General features: G+C 48.7%; 1 protein-coding gene across 1 annotated transcript; it reads left to right on the top strand.

Annotated features, from left to right (window-relative positions):
- Nucleotides 1-160: 160 nt before the first annotated feature.
- Nucleotides 161-15,942, top strand: TMEM38A (transmembrane protein 38A). The gene is made up of 6 exons (XM_070416330.1): nucleotides 161-314; nucleotides 10,267-10,423; nucleotides 10,666-10,850; nucleotides 11,733-11,820; nucleotides 13,524-13,641; nucleotides 14,375-15,942. Exons 1-6 carry the CDS (start codon nucleotides 191-193, stop codon nucleotides 14,612-14,614), a joined length of 912 nt encoding a protein of 303 aa, XP_070272431.1. The 5' UTR covers nucleotides 161-190; the 3' UTR covers nucleotides 14,615-15,942.
- The last annotated feature ends 5,349 nt before the right edge of the window (nucleotides 15,943-21,291 follow it).

The raw sequence follows: 21,291 nt of genomic DNA on the forward strand, positions 1-21,291 counted from the left end.
ACCGGCCGGGCTGCATGGGACAGGACGGCCGCGGGACAGCTGTCGGCCCTCCTTTCTCCCGGCCCGGCTTGGGGGCGGTGCCTGGCGGGGATGGGCGGGCCCCGCAGCGGGGGGTGGGGGGGCGCAGTCGCGGGTTCGTGGGCTGCGGGACGCACCCGGCTGGGGGCTGGGGTGGGACCCGGCGGGCGCCATGGAGCTGCTGTCCGCGCTGAGCCTGGGCGAGCTGGCGCTCAGCTTCTCTCGGGTGCCGCTCTTCCCCGTCTTCGACCTCAGCTACTTCATCGTCTCCATCCTCTACCTCAAGTATGAGCCAGGTGAGCGCGGGCGGCCGCAGGGTCGGAGGGGCTGGCATCGCGGGGCGGGGGCGAGGAGGGGGAAGTCCTGGATCGTGGCGGGTGACGGGAGACGGGTTCGAGGAGCAGGCAGGTGCTGGGATCTTGGGGTTCTCCCGTGCCGCGATGGGAGAACCGTGGGGAAACGTGAGGGAAGGCGAGGAGATGTGAGGGCTGGGGGAGGGGAGGCAGCTGGGGCCTGGAGGGCAGGAGAGGACGCTGATCCTTCAGGGGAACAGGTGTTGGGGAGTTTGCAGGGAGAGAAGGTCGGGGGTCCTAGTAGGTAGGGTCGCATGAAGCTGGGTCAGGGGCGTAGGTCGTGGTGAGGGGCTGTCGGGTGGGCGCCGCGGGCTCGGCCAGATGTCTTGGCCGCCCGCAGCGGTGACCTCCCTCCTTGCCCTTGGCCGGGGAGACGGGGCGGCAGCTGAGTGTCTATATTAGGGCCGGTCGCGCTGGGGTCAGTTTCAGAGAAAGTGACACCGGTGCCCCCTCCCGCTGTCGCTCAGGGAGGCGGCTGCGCTGGACCTCTGCTCCCGCCGGAATTCTTCCAGCTCTGGCCCCCATCCTCTCCACGTCCTGAGCCCAACCGCCCCGGGGTAGGGTAATTTGGGGTCAGCCTTCTCCCACCAGCTCCAGACCCCCATGGAGAATCGCAGAGGGGAGGACCCGGCTTCTCGGATTTAAACACACACACACACACACACACACACACACACCATTTTAAAAATGAGGATAAATGGCCTCCACAGAATGTGTTCTATTTTTATACAAGGCTCAGGGACTAGTGATTGTTCTCCCAGTGTTTTAATTATGCTAGTTACACCGGCAAACTACATGGACAGAATTTAGCTTTAGAAAAAAGATTAATCACCCAAAACTTTGTGACCCTTTCTCCCACTTAGATGTAAATTACCCCATAGTCTCTTCTCAGAATGGAATAGTTTTTTTTAGTGATAAAAAATAGGTGCTCCTAGGGGAAGAGATCAACCGAAGGACTTGTATACACGTATATAAGCCAAACCAATGGACATGGACAACAGGGGGATGGGAGCATGAGTGTTCGGGGTGGGGGGGGGGGGGAGGTTGGGGGTTAATGGGGAGATGGAAAAAAAAAGAAAAAAAATAGATGCTCCTGTTTACTTTAAAATCAAGCCGAAAAGCACAAAGGAAAAGAGAGAGAATTACAGTTGATGTGGTGGCCACCCTTCCAGACCTCTCTTCTCTGCACTTATAACCCCCAGAGTTATGAATGTAAACCCACGATCTTATGCAAAGAGTATCGTACTCTGCTTGCCAAGTGTTTTTGTTCCGTTTTATTTTTGCCAGTCCACAGTCCAGAGCCTATTTTTTTTAAAAAGCTTTTCTATAGAGCAGTTACTTTGCAAAGCAAAATAAGCCTTGTATTGTCCGTAGCATGACTATGGGTCGGTATTTTCTGTATGGGGATGAATTCCTGGTGGTTCAGGCCAGTCCCCAGGTGAGTACAGAACCCAGCACACCTAGGAAATCTCCAACCCTGGAGCAGGAGCCTCCCAGGGATGTAGGACACAGGCGTCTGGAGGCAAGGGGTCTCCAGGTCGGCTGGGAGGAGGCCGGAGGGGTCAGCACATTCCCACTGGAGTCACAGAGTAAGTCCTCTGAACTAGAAGTTTGAAGGTTCCTGAAGGTTGAGAGGGTTCAATGGTCCTCAACCCTAGCTGCACGTTTGAGCCTCCTGGGGACTCTCAAACCCTCCAATTGACTCAGAATATCTGGGGAGGGGCTCTGGTATCCTCTCGTTTGAAGTTCTCCTCCCCCAGTGATTGCTGTCTACTGTCAAGGTTGAGAAACCCCAGCCCAGTACAACTTCCTCCTTTTGTAACTGGGGAAATGGGAAACAGGCGAAGCTAATTTACATAGGCTGTTAGCCTCTTGTCCTGTGGCTGGTAGATGCTGGTGCTGGGGTTCCAACTCAGGTCTGTTTGACCCCAAGAATCACTAGGATTACTCTGGGGTCCAAGCAAGGTGTTGGACTTCGCTGTTAGCCCTCCCACCCCCACCCCCACCCCCTTGGTGGTTCTGCTGAACCTTTGTAAAGATCTCTACTCAGAATCCATGTACAGTTTGCAGGAGCAGGTTCAGAATTTGCAGAATCCCTTCAGAAATTAAGTATTTCCAGACAGTGATGGCCCTCTGAGCACCGATCCTGGGCAACTGCACAGGTCGCACTCTCAGAGATGAGAGTCAGGCCACCTTTAAGGAAAAATCTCCAAATTGGGAGTGTTTCTGCCTCTAGCGAAGGCTGCTTACTGAGTCTCCATGAGCTTCAGTTTGCTCATCTGTGAAATGGGCTCATAGGTAAAATCATCCTGGACTCCCTTTCCTAGCTGGTGTGACGATCTGTTGAGAACTTTGTCAATGGTAGGGTCTAAGGCACTTGAGAAAGGTACTTACAATTATTTTTAAGGCAGTGAGGGAAGGTGTTTCCTGGGACGCAGGCATTTTCTGGGTCAGGCTTTCCTGAGAATGAAGATGAAGCTGGGAGTGTGGTCCGCAAGTGAACAGCATCTGTGTACCCTGGGAGCTGGTTAAGAAATGCACAATGCCAGGCCCAGACGTGCATTTGAATAAGATCTCCATAAGCACACTAACGTTTGAGAAGTGATGAACAGGCTGGAGCTCCTTTTTTAAAAAATATTTTTTATTGACTTCAAAGAGAGGAAGGGAGAGGGAGAAAGAGATAGAAGCATTAATGATGAGAGAGAATCATTGATCAGCTGCCTCCTGCATGCCCCCACTGGGGATAAGGGCATGTGCCCTGACTGGGAATTGAACCGTGACCTCCTGGTTCATAGGCCAACACTCAACCACTGAGCAACACTGGCTGGTCTGGGGCTCCTTATTAAACCGAGAGTTGCTTCCTGGGGCAGGGGGTTTGGGTCTGACTCACTTCCAGGGCTCCCAGTTCTATGCAAGAAGACAGGAGGAAGCAGTGGGTGCTGGCTGTTGCCTGCGTTATTAAAGGAAGGAAGGAAGGAAGGAAGGAAGGAAGGAAGGAAGGAAGGAAGGAAGGAAGGAAGGAAGGAAGGAAGGAAGGGAGGGAGGGGAGGAAGGAAGGAAGGGAGGGAAGGAGGGAAAGAGGGAGGGAGGGAAGGAATTATAATTCTGGTTACCTTAGGCCTCACCTATCCAAAGAACTTTTCAGACCAGTGGTCCTCAGATTAGACCCACTTGAAGAGCTTTTAAAAATCATCTAAGCAGCATCCCTCCATCATTTAAATCAGAATCTCTGAGGGTAGCACCAGCACCAGTATTTTATTTTCTATAGAGCAGTTACTTTGCAAAGCAAAATAAGTTTTGTATTGTCCGTAGCATGACCACTGGTCTGTATTTCCTGTGTGGGGATGAATTCCTGGTGGCTCAGGCCAGTCCCCAGGTGAGTACAGAACCCAGCACACCTAGGAAATCTCTCTCTTTTTTTTTTCCAACCGTGGAGCAGGAGCCTCCCAGGAATATGGGACACAGGCATCTGGAGGCAAGGGGTCTCCAGGCCGGCTGGGGGGAGGCAGGAGGGGTCAGCACATTCCCACTGGAGTCACAAAGTCCTCTGAACTAGAAGTTTTGCCAATACAATATGTCTTATAAAATGCCTTTATCTTATCACACCATTTAAATATTTTCTAAAATATACTTTTCAGTTATAATATATTTTCAGTTATATTGTTTTCAGGTGTTTTAAAGTTCCCCACATGAGACCCGGGTCTCTCCACCACTGGTTCCCAACCTCGGCACTGTTGGTGGTTAGAACCAGGCCATTCTCTGCGGTGGGGGCAGCTCTGTGCATTTCAGGGTGTTTTGCAGCATCCCTGGCCTCTACCCACTAGCTGCTGATCTTTTTACCGTCTCCATAGCTCTACCCATTGTGACAACCAACACTGTCCCCATACATTGCCAATGTCCCAGATATTTGCTCCCAATTGAGAACCATTGATCTAGACCAGTGGTTCTCAACCTTCCAATGCTGCGACCCTTTAATACAGTTCTTCATGTTGTGGTGACCCCCAATTTCATTGTTACAAATTGAATATAATTAAAGCATAGTGATTAACCACAAAAACAATATGTAATTATATATGTGTTTTCTGATGGTCTTAGGCGACCCCTGTGAAAGGGTCGTTCGACCCCCAAAGGGGTCGCGACCCACAGGTTGAGAACCGCTGATCTAGACTGAATCTCAACCTCCAGTGCTATCAAGGACCAGGCAGGTGACAGATGGGAAGCAATAAACCAGCTTGCAAGGACCGTGCCCAGGTGAGATCCAGCCAGGCTCATCTCCACCTGGTTGGGGCTGGAACCATCAGAACTGGTTTTTCAAGGGAAGCTGGAAATGTGATTTGGCTATTGGAACTCTTCTTTTTTTTCTTTTCATTTTCTTTTATTTAAATTAATAGACTTTATTTCTAGAGCCGTTTTAGAGCTAGATCAAAATTAATCTGAAACGACAGTTTCTGTATATTACTGACCACCCCCATCACATACACATAGTCTTTCCCACCATCAACATTCTCTGCCAGAGTGGTACATTTGTTACAATTAATGAACCAACATAAATATCAACATTGTTATCATGTAATTATTATCATAGATTGACATCATTATCAACCAGTCTATAGTTTACATTAGGAATCTTTGGTGGTGTACATTTATGAATTTTGACAAATGTATAATGACATGTATTCACCATTCTAGAATCATACAGAATAGTTTTACTGCCTTAAAAATCTCCTGAGCTCCACCTATTCATTACTCTCCCCTACCCTCCACCTGGAACCCCCACCAATCTCTCATCTTTTTTCTTTTTTAAATATGTTTTTATTGATTTCAGAGACAGGAAGGGTGAGGGAGAGAGAGAAACATCAATGATGAGAGAGAATTATTGCTTGGCTGCCTCTTGCATGCCCCCTACTGGGGATGGAGCCAAAACTCGGGCATGTGCCCTGACTGGGAATCGAACAGTGATCTTCTGGTTCATGGGTTGATGCTCAGTCACTGAGCCACACCAGGCAGGCAACCTCTGATCTTTTTACTGTCTCCATAGTTCTACCTTCCCCAGATTGTTATAGAGTTAGACTCATGCAACCTGTATTCTTTTCAGACTGGCTTCTTTCACTCGGTAATATGCATTTAGGGTTCCTCCACATCTTTTCGTGGCTTGATAGGTCATTTCTTCTTACTGTTAAATAATATTCCATGGTATGGATGTACTACAGTTTAATTTTTAAACTATTGAAGGACATCTTGGCTACAGTTTGAACATTTAAAAAATTCTGTGTGGGTACCAGGCCAGTGTGGCTCAGTGGCTGAGCATCGACCCATGAACCAGGAGATTGAGGTTCGATTCCCCATCAGGGCACATGCTCAGGTTGCAGGCTCGACCCCCAGTAGGGGGCATGCAGGAGGCAGCCGAGCAGTGATTCTCTCTCATCATTGATGTTTCTCTCTCTCTCTCCCTCTCCCTTCCTCTCTCTGAAATCAATAAAAGCACATTTAAAAAACAATTCTGTGTGAGCTAAGAGAACACTTTCTTGATCTCTGGCTTGAACTGTAAGCTTTTTGAGGTCAGAGGGCTGCTCATCTCCAACCTTGCAAGGCAGGGACTACCAACTCCTACAAGGAAGGAAACTGAGGCAGAGAGCTTTGCTCAAAGGCTTAAGAAAAGAGGATTTAGAATTGCTGAGAGAATCTGTCAGTACACCTCATATGCTTTTAGACCTCAGACTAAATAGCACCAAACGAGGGGCAGTGCTGAAAATGCCCTGGGGAACCTTCTAGCACTTTCCTGCCATGGGAATGTCATGGATTCCATCTAGGAGACCTGACCGGGGCCTCCTCCTCCCTCGAAGGCAGAGCTGATTTGTATAAATCCATCCACTAGAATTTCCACCCACAGGTACTTTCCATTTCAGTTCAGTTCCAGGAATAACTCTCACACAATTACTAGGCACTAAGCAATTCTTTCCCTCCTCGGGTGCACTGGGGTGACCAACTCAGCCAGGTTTGCCCAAGACAAGAATCCAAAGTCCCATGTCCCTGGAACTCTTAGGTCCCAGGCAAACTGGGATAGCACCTAAGCAGATTGAAGCCAGGAGAGGGGAGAACTTTAGTGGCAAACGTGGGGCTGAAACCTATATTTGCTGCTTCTGGGTGCTATCCCCAACCCAAGGAGTGTGGCAAAGGGATGGATTTAGGTCAGTGATGGCGAACCTTTTGAGCTCAGCGTGTCAGCATTTTGAAAAACCCTAACTTAACTCTGGTGCTGTGTCACATATAGAAATTTTTTGATATTTGCAACAATAGTAAAACAAAGATTTATATTTTTGATATTTATTTTATATATTTAAATGCCATTTAACAAAGAAAAATCAACCAAAAAAATGAGTTTGCGTGTCACCTCTGACACGCGTGTCATAGGTTCGCCATCACTGATCTAGGGGGACTGTTTTTCAGCCCCTGCTTTGCTATGGGTTTACAGGGCAGGTTGTCTCCATCAGCCTCAGTCTTCCCATCTGTGGCAATGGGGAGACTGTTCCTGTCCTTCCAGGATTGCCAGGAGGGTATTGATAATGATAAGAAACATGATGATTATAATGCACACTGCATTGATTCATCAATACAACTCCATGAATGAGGTACTCTCATTCTCTCTTTTTGTTAATCCTCACCCGAGAATATGCCGAGAGAGAGAGAGAGAGAGAGAGAGAGAGAGAGAGAATCAATAGAGAGAAACATCTATTGGTTGTCTTCCATACATTCCCCGACTAGGGATCAAACCCCCAAACCAGGTATGTGCACTGACTGGGAATCAAACCTGCAACCTATCGGTGCACAGAACGAAGGCTCAATCAAATGAGCCTCATTCTCTTTTGACAGCAGAGGAAACAGAGACTGGGGAGGGAGCAGTCATTTGCCCAAGGCCATGCCTGAATGAGCAGCAGAGCCAAAACCCAGGCGTGTGACTTTATTTTAATTAGGACTCACCATGATACAAACATGGAACCTGCTTTACTCCTGAGAAACCCAGGTCCTCACCCCCACTCCCCAGTCTCAGTCCCTGGGATAGCCCCAGAGGACACCTAAAAGACCATGGAAAGAATTCAACCTCTGGGGGCTATTTTTAAACGCAGAGGTATCCATTTCTGCAAAACATGGGTGCCTCACCTGACCTGGTCCCTGCAGGCCCCACCAGCTGCTCTGAAGGATTACCGCTCAGCTGGCAGAGTTTTAAATAGACACTCCAGAGAAGAGAACGCTGCTTTCTTAAATCCTGTAATTAAATCCTTCAATGCTGAGGCTTTAGGACAGCGGTTTTTCAACCTGTGGGTCGCGACCCCTTTGGCGGTCGAACGACCCTTTCACAGGGGTCGCCTAAGACCATCCTGCATATCAGATATTTATATTACGATTCATAACAGTAGCAACATTACAGTTATGAAGTAGCAATGAAAATAATTTTATGGTTGGGTCACAACATGAGGAACTGTATTTAAAGGGCCAGAAGGTTGAGAACCACCGCCTTCCGATAATTTGGCAGGGAAAGGATGCGAATGGTGCAAGTAACTGCATGGGGAGATTGAGGAGGGAAAATTTGGCTCCAATCATCGTTAGGAGTTGAGCAAAGAAGGGATTAAGGGTTTGCACCTGACAGAAGGAAAGGGACACACAGAAAAAAATAGTTTGTCCAAGATCACATGGTTAGTTGGTGGGGATGGTGAAGAGGAAGGGGAGTGTGTTGATGACTTACTCTAAAACAGCTTTTATTAGGCATGCTTGCTCATTATAAAATGTAGTATATCCAAGAGAATGGTGAAATAACTTGTGATCTAGTTCTATGATGGAACATTATACAACAGTAAAAAATGAATATTATTTTAAAAAATACTGTGCTCAGTGAAAGAGATGAATGCAAAAGGCCATGTTATATACAGGGGTGGGAAAAAGCAGATTTACATTTGTAATACAAATAAACAATACAATGATTAATAACAATACAAGAATAAACTCTGTTTTGTGTACTCACACCTGTAAACCTACTTTGCCCACCTCTATATTTCCATCTACATGTACTATGTAAGTTTTTTTTTTAAATATATTTTATTGTTTTTTTTACAGAGAGGAAGGGAGAGGGAGAGGGATACAAAGTTAGAAACATCAATGAGAGAGAAACATTGATCAGCTGCCTCTTGCACGCCCCCTACTGGGGATGTGCCCGAAACCCAGGTACATGCCCTTGACCGGAATCGAACCTGGGACCCTTCAGTCCTCAGGCCGACGCTCTATCCGCTGAGCCAAACCGGTCAGGGCTATATAAGTTTTAGGACATTTTCATCACCCCAAAAGAAAATCCCATTGCTATTAACTGTCACTCCCCATTGCCCCTCCCCCAGCCCCTGCCAATCACTAATTTGCTTTCTGTTTCTATGGATTTGCCTGCTCTGACATTTTCATATAAATGGTATCCTACAATGTATGGTCTTATGGCTTTTTGTGTCTGGCTGCTTTCACTTAGCATGTTTTCAAGACTCATCTATGTTGTAGTATCTATCAAGACTTCATTCCTGACGTGGCCAGTGTTCCCAGTGGCTAGAGCATTGGCCTGCACACTGAAGGGTTGAAAGTTTGATTCCCAGTCAAAGGGCACATACCTGCATTGTAGGTTCAATCACCAGCCAGTCAGGATGAGTGTGGGAGGCAACCAATCACTGTGTCTCACATCAGTGTCTCTCTCTCTCTCCCTCCCACCTCCCCAAAAGACTTTATTCCTTTTTTAAAATTAATTTATTTTCCAATTACAGTTGACATACGATATTATATTACTTTCATGTGTACAATATAGTGATTAGACACTTATCTACCTTACAAAGTAAACACACCAATAAGGACTTCATTCCTTTTTAAGGCTGAATAATGTTCCATTGTATGGATAGGTCACATTTTGTATCTATACTAGAGGCCTGGTGCACGAAATTCGTGCATGGGTATGGTCCCTAGGCCTGGCCTGCTATCAGGGCCATCTTCCCCACCTGCCCAAAGCTGGCCCTGCCCCCTGCCGCCACCCACCTCTAGTTCCCCGTCCGCCATCAGGTAATAGGTGCCTGACGGCCAGGGAAAGGCACCAAGAGGTGGTCAGTGAGCCTCATAGTGACTGGTCCAGCAGTTGTTCTGGTTGTTCTGCCATTAGGGTCAGTTTACATATTACCCTTTTATTATATAGGATATCATTTGATGGACACTGAGGATGTTTCCACCTTTTGATGATTATGCTGCTATGAACATGGACTTCTTAAAAAAATGTTTTTATTGGTGTTTAGAGAGAGAGGAAGGGAGAGGGAGAGAGAGGGAGAGAAATATCAATGTGAGAAACATTGATCGGCTGCCTCCTGCACGTCCTCTACTGAGGATCAAGGCCATAACCTGGGCTTGTGCCCTAACCAGGAATCGAACTGGCGACTTTTTGGTGCCTGGGACAATACTCAACCAACTGAGCCACACTGACTGGACAATTTATCTTTCTGAGGTCCACAGTTCAATTCACACACCTTCTCTGTGTCTGTCTGGAATATTATTCAGCCTTAAAAAGAAAGGAAATTCTGCCAAAACCGGTTTGGCTCAATGGATAGAGCATCGGCCTGTGGACTCAAGGGTCCCGGGTTCGATTCCGGTCAAGGGCATGTACCTTGGTTGTGGGCACATCCCCAGTAAGGAGTGTGCAGGAGGCAGCTGATCGATGTTTCTCTCTCATCGATGTTTCTAACTCTCTATTCCCTCTCCCTTCCTCTCTGTAAAAAAAAACAACACACCAATAAATATATTAAAAAAAAAAAAAAAAAGAAAGGAAATTCCGACACGTGCTACCAAATACTTTACGATCCCACCCCCTTATCCCCCTGCCTCCCAGGAGCAGTGGAGCTGGCCCGGCGCCACCCCATGGCATCCTGGCTGTGTGCCATGCTGCACTGCTTCGGGAGTTACATCCTGGCTGATCTGCTCCTCGGGGAGCCCCTGATCGACTACTTCAGCAACAACTCCAGCGTCCTGCTGGCCTCTGCTGTCTGGTAAGCATTGCCAGGCTGGCCAGGCGTGGGAGAGCAGCGCCAGAGGGCAGGGGTGACCCATTCACCAGAGAGGTGGGAGGCGGGAGGGACTGGGATCCAACTGCACAACCTCCGCAGTGGCCCTGAGGGCACTGCTCTGTTGCTCAGCTCTGTCCTGAGCCAGGCACGCAGGAAGGATTCAACCTCGCCTCCCAGGGGCCCCCAGAATCTCTCCCCCTGATGCTTGGCATTCTCTCCCGAAGGTACCTGATTTTCTTCTGTCCCCTGGACCTCTTTTACAAGTGTGTCTGCTTCCTGCCTGTGAAACTCATCTTTGTGGCCATGAAGGAGGTGGTGAGAGTCCGAAAGATCGCCGTGGGCATCCACCACGCGCATCACCACTACCACCACGGGTGGTTCGTCATGATTGCCACTGGCTGGGTCAAAGGTAAACAGGACCATAATGATGACAACCGAGAATCACCCAGTTGAGAAAGAACCCTGGTCCAGTGGTCCATATTGGGCAGCCAGGCTGAGGGGTACCAGGACTGCTGCAGGGGTCCAGGCTGCCCATTAGCCCACAACTTTAGAGCAAATGAGAAGATTCTTCCAGGAGTTTAACCGTCACAGGCAAATAGGACAATGATGAAACAATGACAGCTGATACCCAGAGCAGGGTTTCTCAGTTGCGGCACTACTGACATTTGGTGCTGGGTCATTCTCTGTGGTGGGGGCCATCCTATGAATGGCCAGGGGTTGAGCAGCATCCCTGGCCCCCACCCACCAAGAGCACACCCCCCTCCCCAGTTGTGACAACCAAAAATGTCTCTAGACGTTGCCAAATGCCTCCTCGGGAGACAAAATCACCTCAGTTGTGAACCCCTGGTGCAAGTCAGGAACCCCAGCTGGCAGCCGCTCCTGGAAAGGGTATTCTTCCTGGAAATGTAACCATTGTGTCTCCAGGAAGCCTGTACCGATTCCCCGGGGAGGTAGCATGCCTCCCTGAGGGCAAGTGGCTTGAGAAAGATTGAGAGCTCCGAGTCCTGAGGAGAGAGGCTATATGTGGGGGGCCCCCTGGAAGCCTCAGGGCACACAGCCCAGGTTGGTCCAAGCCTTGCAGGTGGGGTGTTAGCTGATTCCTTCACGCTTGTTTTGCTCCAAATGTGCTGCTGTGTGACCTTCGGCCCGACTCTGCCTGCTCTGAGCATGTTTCCTCACCTGCCACTGATCCTCATACACCCGGCTCATGGTCCCCCTGGGAGGACTCCAGGAGCGGCGAGTCTGCTTCCTTGGGGGTGGCGGGTTCGTTCAGAAGCACCCTGTTTCGTAGGCTCTGGTGTTGCCCTCATGTCCAACTTTGAGCAGCTGCTCCGAGGGGTCTGGAAGCCAGAGGCCAACGAGATCATGCACATGTCCTTGTGAGTACCCCGTCCTCCCCGTCTGTTCCTCCTGTGCCCCCTGGACCTGACCCTGGATTGGATACTTCTGGTAACTTGGAGGTCCAGCCCCTGATTCTGCCTTCCAGCAGCTCCCAGAGGACATGTCTGGGGGAACCCAGAGAGGGAACCATGACTCTGCCTAGGGGACTGGGGCAGGCAGAGATTCGGGGAAGTCAGATACTTGATTTGGGTTTTGAAGAGTGAATAGGAGTTTTCTGGCAAAAAAGGAGCCTCTGATTCAGAAGGCCATCACTTCTGCCAAGTCAGAAAAGCAACAACAATTCTGCCTGGTTCTGCAGGGTAGGCGTGCACAGGTGGGTGGGGAGCATGGGGCATGGCAGGGGGAGGAGGGGGGGAATGCGGCTGGAGCTACCAGGTAAGTGGAGAACGGTGGGCAGGGCCAGACTGCAGCATCGAGGACCTAACCCAGAACCCCGCACTGCATTTAGCCTAATGCATTTTTAAAAGACCTCACAGAGTCAGACTAGTTCAATGTTCTCCCAATCTACAATAAGTAAGACTATAGCTATTAAAATATGACAAAATTAAAAGGCTTACCCATAGACCAATGACAAGTGCCTGTTGTTTTACACTTTGGAAAATGTAGCTTGATCTCATTTCATCTCCACGAGAAGTCTGTTCCCACCTTTAATTCACTGACAGAGAAATAGGGCCCAGATGGCTGCATCGTCTGCTACTAAGCAGGCAAGTGGCTTCCCCTCTCGGATTTTATTTCTGCCTCATCAGCTGAGGGGGAGGCTTCAGTGGAATCACAGACATAACCCCCTGGCCCTGGTACCCGGTGAGGGCTTTGGGAATATCATCGTTAGGTACATGCAGTGAGTGGCAGACATCAGGAGCAGAAGTCATGGGTCTGTCTCTTGAAACAAGTTAAAATCATAGAAACCCAGCCTGCAAGGAAGAAAAGGAAAACTAAGAAAATGGTTTGTTGTAATCTCACATCCTGGGGAGTGTGCTGTTTGGGGGTCCCTTAGACCACACTTGGGTTTGATGATTCACTGGGACTCACAGAACTCGGCAAAGCCCTTTTGCTTGGGGTTACACTTTATTACAGGATACAGACTAAAATGAGCAAAGGTAAGAGACACTTGGGGCAGCATTCAGGGGAGACCGGGCTGAGCTTCTGGCTGTCCCCTCTCCGTGGAGCCGTGTGGACGGCGCCTGTTTCTCCCAGCATCCACGTGCGACTATGTGCACTGAATGGTCACAGCAAACTTCCAAACTCTGGTGCCCAGGGATTTATTGGGGCTCAGTGACACTGACATAGCTGACCACCTGCGTGACTGACCTCAGCCTCCAGCTCTCCTAGAAGTTGAACTGATACCACAAGGCCCAAGATCCCCACGTAAATCACACTCTGACTCTCTGGTGTGACCCAAAGTCCCCAAGTAAACAAAGGCTCCTGTCACACAGGACACTCCCAGCGCTTAGAGCACACCTCCCAGGCTCCAGAGACAAAGGCCAGATCTCTCTTTGAGTCCAGTTAACCCTTGACTGCACAGAGACATCACCTCCTCCACGCCATGTGGGTCTTTTCCCCTTTCACACTCAGCCAATGGGGCCTGGGGCCGGCTGGGGGCAGGCAGAGGAGGGGGTCTGGGACAGAGGTACAAAGGCCTGAGCGTGCTGTGCCTCCCAGTAACCACGGCTGTCCCCTCCAGCCCCACCAAGGCCAGTCTGTACGGAGCTATCCTCTTCACCCTCCAGCAGACCCGCTGGCTCCCGGTGTCCAAAGCCAGTCTCATCTTCATCTTCACCATGTTCATGGTGTCCTGTAAGGTAAGCCTCCCTGTCCTGACCCACGCCCACCTGCACTTTCCTGTCCAAGAAAGGAGACCCCCAAGTGGGGATGGAGGCCGGGACCTTGCCTGTAGGCCTGTGCATGGAGGGGGGTCTGAGAAGAGCAGTGTCCGGCAGGTGGGCTCGGGAGTGAGGGAACAAGTCTTTCCCAGCAGAAGGCCCAGCCTAGGAAAAGCTGAGAGGGGCCAGGAGTGTGCAGGGTCTGCGTGCCTGGGATGTGGAGAGTAGAGGGACAAGATGCAGGGAAGGTGCCCTCAGGACGCTGGGCTAGACCAAGAATGGGGCTGGTCTGATCGTCAGGCCTTGAGTTGGGGTCTCCCCCCCCCCCCAGGAGGAGTCTTGAGGGGCCACATCCTCCTCCCTCCCTGTGGAGCTGGTCCAGAGGTACAAAGGCCCGAGCCGTCAAAAGAGAATTAGCGACTCCAGGCCAAGCAGTGCTCCTCCCTGAGCCCAGGTGTGGGAGTACTTCTGGGGAGAGTGACCCGCTGTCCTGCTGTCCCACTGGTCTTGATTTTAGCACCAAAAGTTCCACATCTTGGGACAGTAGGTCACCCTCCTGGGGGGTGAGGGGTTGTGCAGCCAGAGGGCTGGGTGTGGCCTACCTCTGACCTTGATCTGGCTGATCTTCTCTCCCCCCCACCCCCTTGGCTTTCTCTCTCCATCTCTCTCTGTCGCTCTGCTGTCCCCCTGTCCCCCTGTCACCCCTCCTCAGGTGTTCCTGACAGCCACTCACTCCCACAGCTCCCCTTTCGATGTTCTGGAGAGCTATGTCTGTCCCGTGCTGTTTGGGACGGCCTTGGTGGGTGACCATCACCACGACAACCACGGTGGGGCCCATGGAGGGTCCCACGGTGGCAGTGGGCCCGGCTCCCCGCACTCCGCCATGGCCACCAAGTCCAAGGAGGAGCTGAGTGAGGGCTCCAGGAAGAAGAAAACCAAGAAGGCAGATTAGGGAGTGGCCCACGGGGCTTGTGGGGTGCTGGGGAGAAGACCCAGAACCTTCAGAGTCGGGGTGGGGGAGGTGTCTTGGGCTCAATTGTCCCCTCCCCAGGCCTTACCTTCCCTGTCTGCAAACGGGCCTTTAGCCCACCCTCTGGGGCTGATGTGAGGGGTTAGAGGAGATATGGGGTACAGGGCGTTTGTAGGAATGGGGGTTCTCTCTGTGGGACCCCTGTTGAGCCAGATTTGGGGGGGAGGGGGCACAGAATCATGGCAGTGGCTCCAGCCAGAAACACGGCAGTTATGTTCTTGGCTCTATTATTTCCTTCTAAAGTTATGTTTTGACTGTATTTCAAGCATTATTGAGACATTTATTTGACGGATGATTCCTGAGTACCTCCTGCGAGACAGCTGCTGTGATTTCCAATCTTGCTGACTCCAGGGCATCCCTGGGCTAGGGGCCTCCTTCTCTGAGCCTTGCGCTCCCCATCTGTGTAATGGGGTCCCCTGGCCCTCCTCTGCACAAGAGCTGATGTGCGGCTGGACGTGAACCAGCCTCGTGTGCTCAGAAGCACCGTGCGGTCAGCAGGAGAGCCATGCAGGTGTTCCCTGTGCTTGAGAACTGCTTTGTGCTTTAGATCGTTTGTGTCTGTGGGTTGGAGACCCCCACAAGTTACCTGGCAGGAAGGAGGCCTTCAGTAGACACATCTAGGCCAGACTTGAGAACTTGGGAGGGTGGGAAAGGCTTGTTCTGATCCTTGGCTTCGGGCTACCCCTAAACCAAAGAAAGACAGCTGGCTGAGCGGGGGCTCCAGGGTCCAGCTATGTCCAGGGGGCTCCAAGCACTTGCTGTTGGGCCCTGGAAGCATCAGGCCTTCCTCACGCCGGCTCATTGCTGCTCATTTAGTCACTCAACAAACATGTTTCCGCCTACTCTGGGGCAGGCTGGGAACTTGCTTCTGGGTGAATAAGGAGGATGGTAGCTGAAGGCCCCTCCCAGCTGCCTTCATCTAATCCTAGGTCACCAGGATGCCTGAGAGAGGTGGGTAGATTGAGTATGGCCAGTCGCTGGTGGGAGTTTGGGCCCAGACCAGGCCAGCAGAGGCTGCCCTCTGCACATGGGTGCTCAGAATGTGCTCAGGGCATCAGCCTGCAGCTGCTTCGAGATTGTCTTGGAGTTATTGGGGTCCCAGGTGTTGCCCAGCTGCTGGGAAAGTGCCTTGATCGGGTGATACCTGGGAGCTGGGTGGGTCCTGAGACTGTAAGGCCCTGAATTCATCCTCTTGCATGTCCATCAAGGCTCGGCACGAAGGTTCAGCAAATAAATCTGTTGTGAGAGAACCCTGTTGGCTTATCTGATTCATTCCTGCTTTTTTCTTTTTTTAAAATTTAAAAAATATATTTTTATTGATTTCAGAGAGGGAGAGGGAGAGAGAGATAAAAACATCAATGATGAGAGAAAATCATTGATTGGCTGCCTCCTGCACACCCCCCACTGGGGATCAAGCCCACAACCCAGGCATATGCCCTTGACCAGAATCTAATCCATGACCCTTCAGTCCGCAGGCCGATGCTCTGTCCACTAAGCCAAGCCGGCTAGGGCCCTGCTTTTTTCTTAGAGATGCTCAGAGGTTCCTGGGGAAGGAGGCTCATGGCAGCCCTTGACCGCCAGTGGGAAGTAGTGGCCGTGGGTGAGGTCTGGGTTCAAATTTTTGCTCTGCCACCAACAGGTCATGGGGCCTCCCCTTTTTCAAGCCTGTTTGCTTCTTGGGAAAAGGGGGTGATAATTATCATTGTCCTTCAAAGTAGGTGGGATTCATTGGAGTGTTTGGAATTTGCAGCTAAGAGTCTGTGCAAGATTCTGTTAATAGAAAAAGACAAGCCACAGACTGGGAGGAAATCTTTGAAAATTATATATCTGATAAAGAATTGTAACCGGAATATATAAAGAATTCTCGAAACTCAAATATAGGGAAACAGCCCAATTTTAAAATGAGCAAAAGATTTGAATGGACATTTTGCCATAAAGAATATAGAAATAAGCACACGAAGAGACACTCAACATCCCTGGCCATCAGAAAAATTGGTGGGAAGGTACCACTTCACACTCATGAGGATGGCTACAAATAAAAAGACCGACCATGCTAAGTGCTGGGGAGGATGTGGAGCAACTGGGACTCTCATACACTGCAGACCGTGTAGCCCAAGCATGTCAAACTCAGAGGCTAACATGGGCCAAATAAACAAGGTTTAAGCTTATGTGGGCTGCAAAAAAACAAAAGCTTCAATTTTCATAGAAATGTAGGTTTATTTCGATAGAGACATGCTGAATACAAAGGGCTGAAATAAATGAGTAATCGTTAACATAAAAATAGAACATTTTAACAAAAATTAATATGTTTTCTTGAACATTAACTTACCAGACACTGAATAACTGCACAGATTAATAAGCGTAATGCAAATAAACCTATTTTTCTTGTTCTCCGAAAGCGAAATATTTCCTGTTGCGTACACCAAACAAGTCAGTACAAGACTAATGATGTGGCATTCGGCTGCTAAAATATTCGCTGCTGGTGTTAGTGGAGAGAAATGGTGCGCCTGTGCGTAAGGCGCGTAAGGGAAATGAATGCAACACGATTATAGTCATCAGTCAGTGAACGTTGTAGTTTGTTATTCATAATTATGTATAACAGGATATTGTAAAAATCAAGTTACGAAATTTTTATTAAAATGTTTCTTACATACCGTTATATTGGCTGGGCTGCAGAAATATTTGCTGTGGGCCGCATGCAGGCCGGGAGTTTGACATGCTTGGTGTAGCCCCTTTGGAAGGCAGTTTGGCAGTTTCTTAAAAAGTTAAAAGTGCACTTATCATATCACCCAGCATCGCACTCTTGAGTATTTGCCCAAGAGAAATGAAAGTGTGTCCACACAAAGACATGTACATGAAAGTTCATAGCAGCTTTTAAAAAAATTGTTGACAGTATTACAGATGTCCCCCATTTTTCCCTTTGCCCCCCCCCACCCAACCCCTGCCCCACCCAAGGCCTTCCTCACACTATTGTTTATGTCCATGGGCTATGCATATATGCACATACCAGTGTGTTCTTTGGTTAATCTCTTCCCATCCCTCCCACCCCAATCCCTCTGAGAGCTGTCAGTCTGTCCCATGCATCCATGTCTCTGGACCTATCTTGTTCATCAGTTTATTTTGTTCACTAGATTCCACATATAAGTGAGATCATGTGATATTTGCCTTTCTATGACTGGCTTATTTCACTTAGCATAATACTCTCCAGGTCCCTCCATGCTGTCGCAAAGGGTGAAAGATCCTTCTTTTTTATAGCCACATAGTATTCTTTTGTGGAAATGTACCACAGCTTTTTTATCCACTCAGCTACTGATGGGCACTCTTAGCTATTGCAAATAACACTGCTATGAACACAGGGGTGCATATATTCTTTCTGAATGGTGTTTCGGGTTTCTTAGGATATATTCCCAGAAGTGGGATCGCTGGGTCAAATGGCAGTTACATTTTTAATTTGAGGAAATGCCATACTGTTTTTCACAGTGGCTGCACCAGTCCGCATTCCCACCAGCAGTGTACCAGAGTTTTGTTAATAATAGCCCCAAACTGGGGACAAACAAATGCCCCAAAAAGGTGAATGGATAAATAATTGCCCCAATAGAATGGATAAATAATTGCATCCAATGGAATACTGCTCAGCAATAAAAAGGAACGAAATGCAACAGCATGGATGAGCTTCATATGCATTGTGATGGGTAAATAAAAGTCACCCAAAGATAATGCATATTGTCTGAGTCCCTTTATATGAAATTCTAGAAATAGAAAGCTGATTAATGGCTGCTTGGGGAGATGTGGGTGGGAGGGATGGCAAAAAAGCACAAGGGGTCTGGGCGATAGATGTCTTTACCATCCTGATTGTGGTAATGGCTTCACGGGTTTATATACCTCACAATTTATCAAATGTATACTTATTAATATGAACAGTTTAGTGTATGTCTATGGTATCTCAATCAAGCTGTAAAAAAATCTTCAGTAAGAAAAACACACACTTAAAATGAGGCAAAATATTTGAACAGATAATTCAAAGAAAATACATGGATGGCAGGTAATCACAAGAAATACACATTAAAAGCACAAGAAATGCCACTGCATATCCATCATGGGCTGAATTATGTTACCCTCAACATTTATACAGTATGTTGAAGTCCTAAGCTCTAGTACCTTGAACTGTAACCATATTTAGAGAGAGGGTCTTCAAAGACGTGATTAGGTTACAATGAGGTCTTTAGGGTGGACCCTAATTCAGTATGATTAGTGTCCTTATAAGGTGAAGAGACGAGGACACAGACACACGCAGAGGGAAGACCATGGGAGGACACAGAGAAGAGGGTTGTCTGCAGGCCATGGAGAGAGGTCTCAGAAGAAACCAACCCTGCCAGCACCTTGATCTCGGGCTTCTAGCGGCCAGAAGAGTCAGAAAACACATTTCCGTGGTTTAAGCCACTCAGGGTTTTGTTCTGGCAGCCCTAGCAGATGAATACAATAGTGCTCAGAATGGATATAGTAAAAATAACTCACAATACCAGGTGCTGCTAAAGATATAGAGCCAGTGGGACACTCACATGGTGCTGGTGGAAAACAGCTGGGCAGTTTCCTATGGAATTAAACAACACTTACCATATAACACAGCAATCCCATTCCTAAGCGAAACGCAAACTCATGTTCACTCAAGAAACGTTTAAAGCAAGCTGATCATGGTCATCACCGAGAGCTGCAAGCATCCCAGGTGTCCATCAGCCGGTGAGCGGATGGACATTATACAATGACCCCATCATACAATGAATACTACTCCATGATGCAAAAGAAACGTCTGATACACACAAAGTGGAAGAATTGCAAGTGCATTTGCTACGTGAAAGAAGCCAGGTTCCCTGTGTCCTGGGCACTCCCATTCTAGGGACTTGAGGAAGGCAAAGTTAGAGGCACAGAAAGCAGGTCAGTGGGCGCCAGGGGCAGGGGTAGGAGGGGAGATGGTCTGGGAAGGGGCCGGGGGCTTTTGGGAAGGCTGACGGAACTGTTCCGAATCTTGATGTGGTGGGGAATCCATAACCATATCTTTATCAAAACTCATAGAACCGTGGGCTGAGAATTCTATTTCCATCTAAAACAGAAAGGATAAAGCAGAATAGGCACTTGAAACTTAGCTATTGTAAATTGTGCTGCTATGAACATAGGGGTACATATATCCTTTCTGATTGGTGTTTCTGGTTTCTTGGAATATATTCCTAGAAGTGGTATTACTGCAGTGATTCTCAACCTTCTGGCCCTTTAAATAGAGTTCCTCATCTTGTGACCCAACCATAAAATTATTTTCGTTGCTACTTCATAACTGTAATGTTGCTACTGTTATGAATCGTAATGTAAATATCTGATATGCAGAATGGTCTTAGGCGACCCCTGTGAAAGGGTCATTCGACCGCCAAAGGGGTTGCAACCCACAGGTTGAGAACCACTCTATTACTGGGTCAAATGGCAGTTCCATTTTTAACTTTTTGAGGAAACGCCATACTGTTTTCCACAGTGGCTGCACCAGTCTGCAGTAATAAAGAACATTACAAACTGTTGAACAAAAATAGAGGCAAAGAAACATCTAACAGACTGTCAAACTACAGCGGGAAGGTGGGGGAGGGTTGGGGGGACTTGTATGCCCACATATAAGCACAACCAACAGACGCAAGACACTGGGGGCGAGGAGATGAGGGCAAGTGCCGGTGGGTAGGAGAGGCCAGGGGGAGGTCAGTGGGGGGAAAAAAAAGAGACATATGTACTACTATTTGTAATACCTTAAACAATAAAAAAGAAAGAAAGAAAGGAAGGAAGGAAGGAAGGAAGGAAGGAAGGAAGGAAGGAAGGAAGGAAGGAAGGAAGGAAAAAAGAAAGAAAGAAAGAAAGAAAGAAAGAAAGAAAGAAAGAAAGAAAGAAAGAAAGAAAGAAAGAAAGAAAGAAAAGAAAGGAGGGAGGGAGGGAGGGAGGGAAGGAGGGAGGGAGGGAGGGAGGAAGAAGGAAGGAAGGAAGGAAGGAAGGAAGGAAGGAAGGAAGGAAGGAAGGAAGGAAAGAAAGAAAGAAAGAAAGAAAGAAAGAAAGAAAGAAAGAAAGAAAGAAAGAAAGAAAGAAAGAAAGAAAGAAAGAAAGAAGAATAGGCACTTGAAGCTTCCCAGACTGCTTCACATCCTCCTAGCTTTTCACCTGCGAGGTGTGTGGCCAGGGGCAGGTGACTCCCCTCTCCGCACCTCAGTCTCCTCTGAGGATGACTAGCAGGAGTGGCTGGGAAGCCTTTGGCCCGGAGGGAGGTCCGGATCGGATTACAAAAACCAGCTCTGTGCGTCCAGACGCTTCTGCTTGGCCTCATCTAGCACCTGGTGGGTGTTGACGACCAGCCAGCCAGCTCCTTCCTTCCAGCACAAATGTTCTGAGATCTCATTTTATGAGAGGACAGGCTGTACCAAAATAGCCTCCCCACCTATTTTGGGAAGAGGGTGGGCAAGCGACTGGCAGGCTGGTTGGGGATGATTGGTGGGGCAGGCTGGCCCTGCGGGTCCGTGCAGGTGTGAGAACTCTGAAGGCTGCCTCTCAAGTGCAGCCTAATTTTAGCTGCAGGAGGC

Source organism: Myotis yumanensis, unplaced genomic scaffold, assembly GCF_028538775.1.
Source record: "Myotis yumanensis isolate MYYU_CA2020_CCGP unplaced genomic scaffold, mMyoYum1.0.hap1 SCAF_5, whole genome shotgun sequence".
Lineage (NCBI taxonomy): Eukaryota > Metazoa > Chordata > Mammalia > Chiroptera > Vespertilionidae > Myotis > Myotis yumanensis.

What these genes read in the sequence shown, in the direction of transcription:
- TMEM38A (XM_070416330.1), top strand. Translation starts at nt 191, where the DNA reads ATGGAGCTGCTGTCCGCGCTGAGCCTGGGCGAGCTGGCGCTCAGCTTC. An exon ending in CTGCTGGCCTCTGCTGTCTG is followed by an intron (nt 10,424 to 10,665) that starts GTAAGCATTGCC and finishes TCTCTCCCGAAG; the next exon opens with GTACCTGATTTTCTTCTGTC. An exon ending in TGCCACTGGCTGGGTCAAAG is followed by an intron (nt 10,851 to 11,732) that starts GTAAACAGGACC and finishes CCTGTTTCGTAG; the next exon opens with GCTCTGGTGTTGCCCTCATG.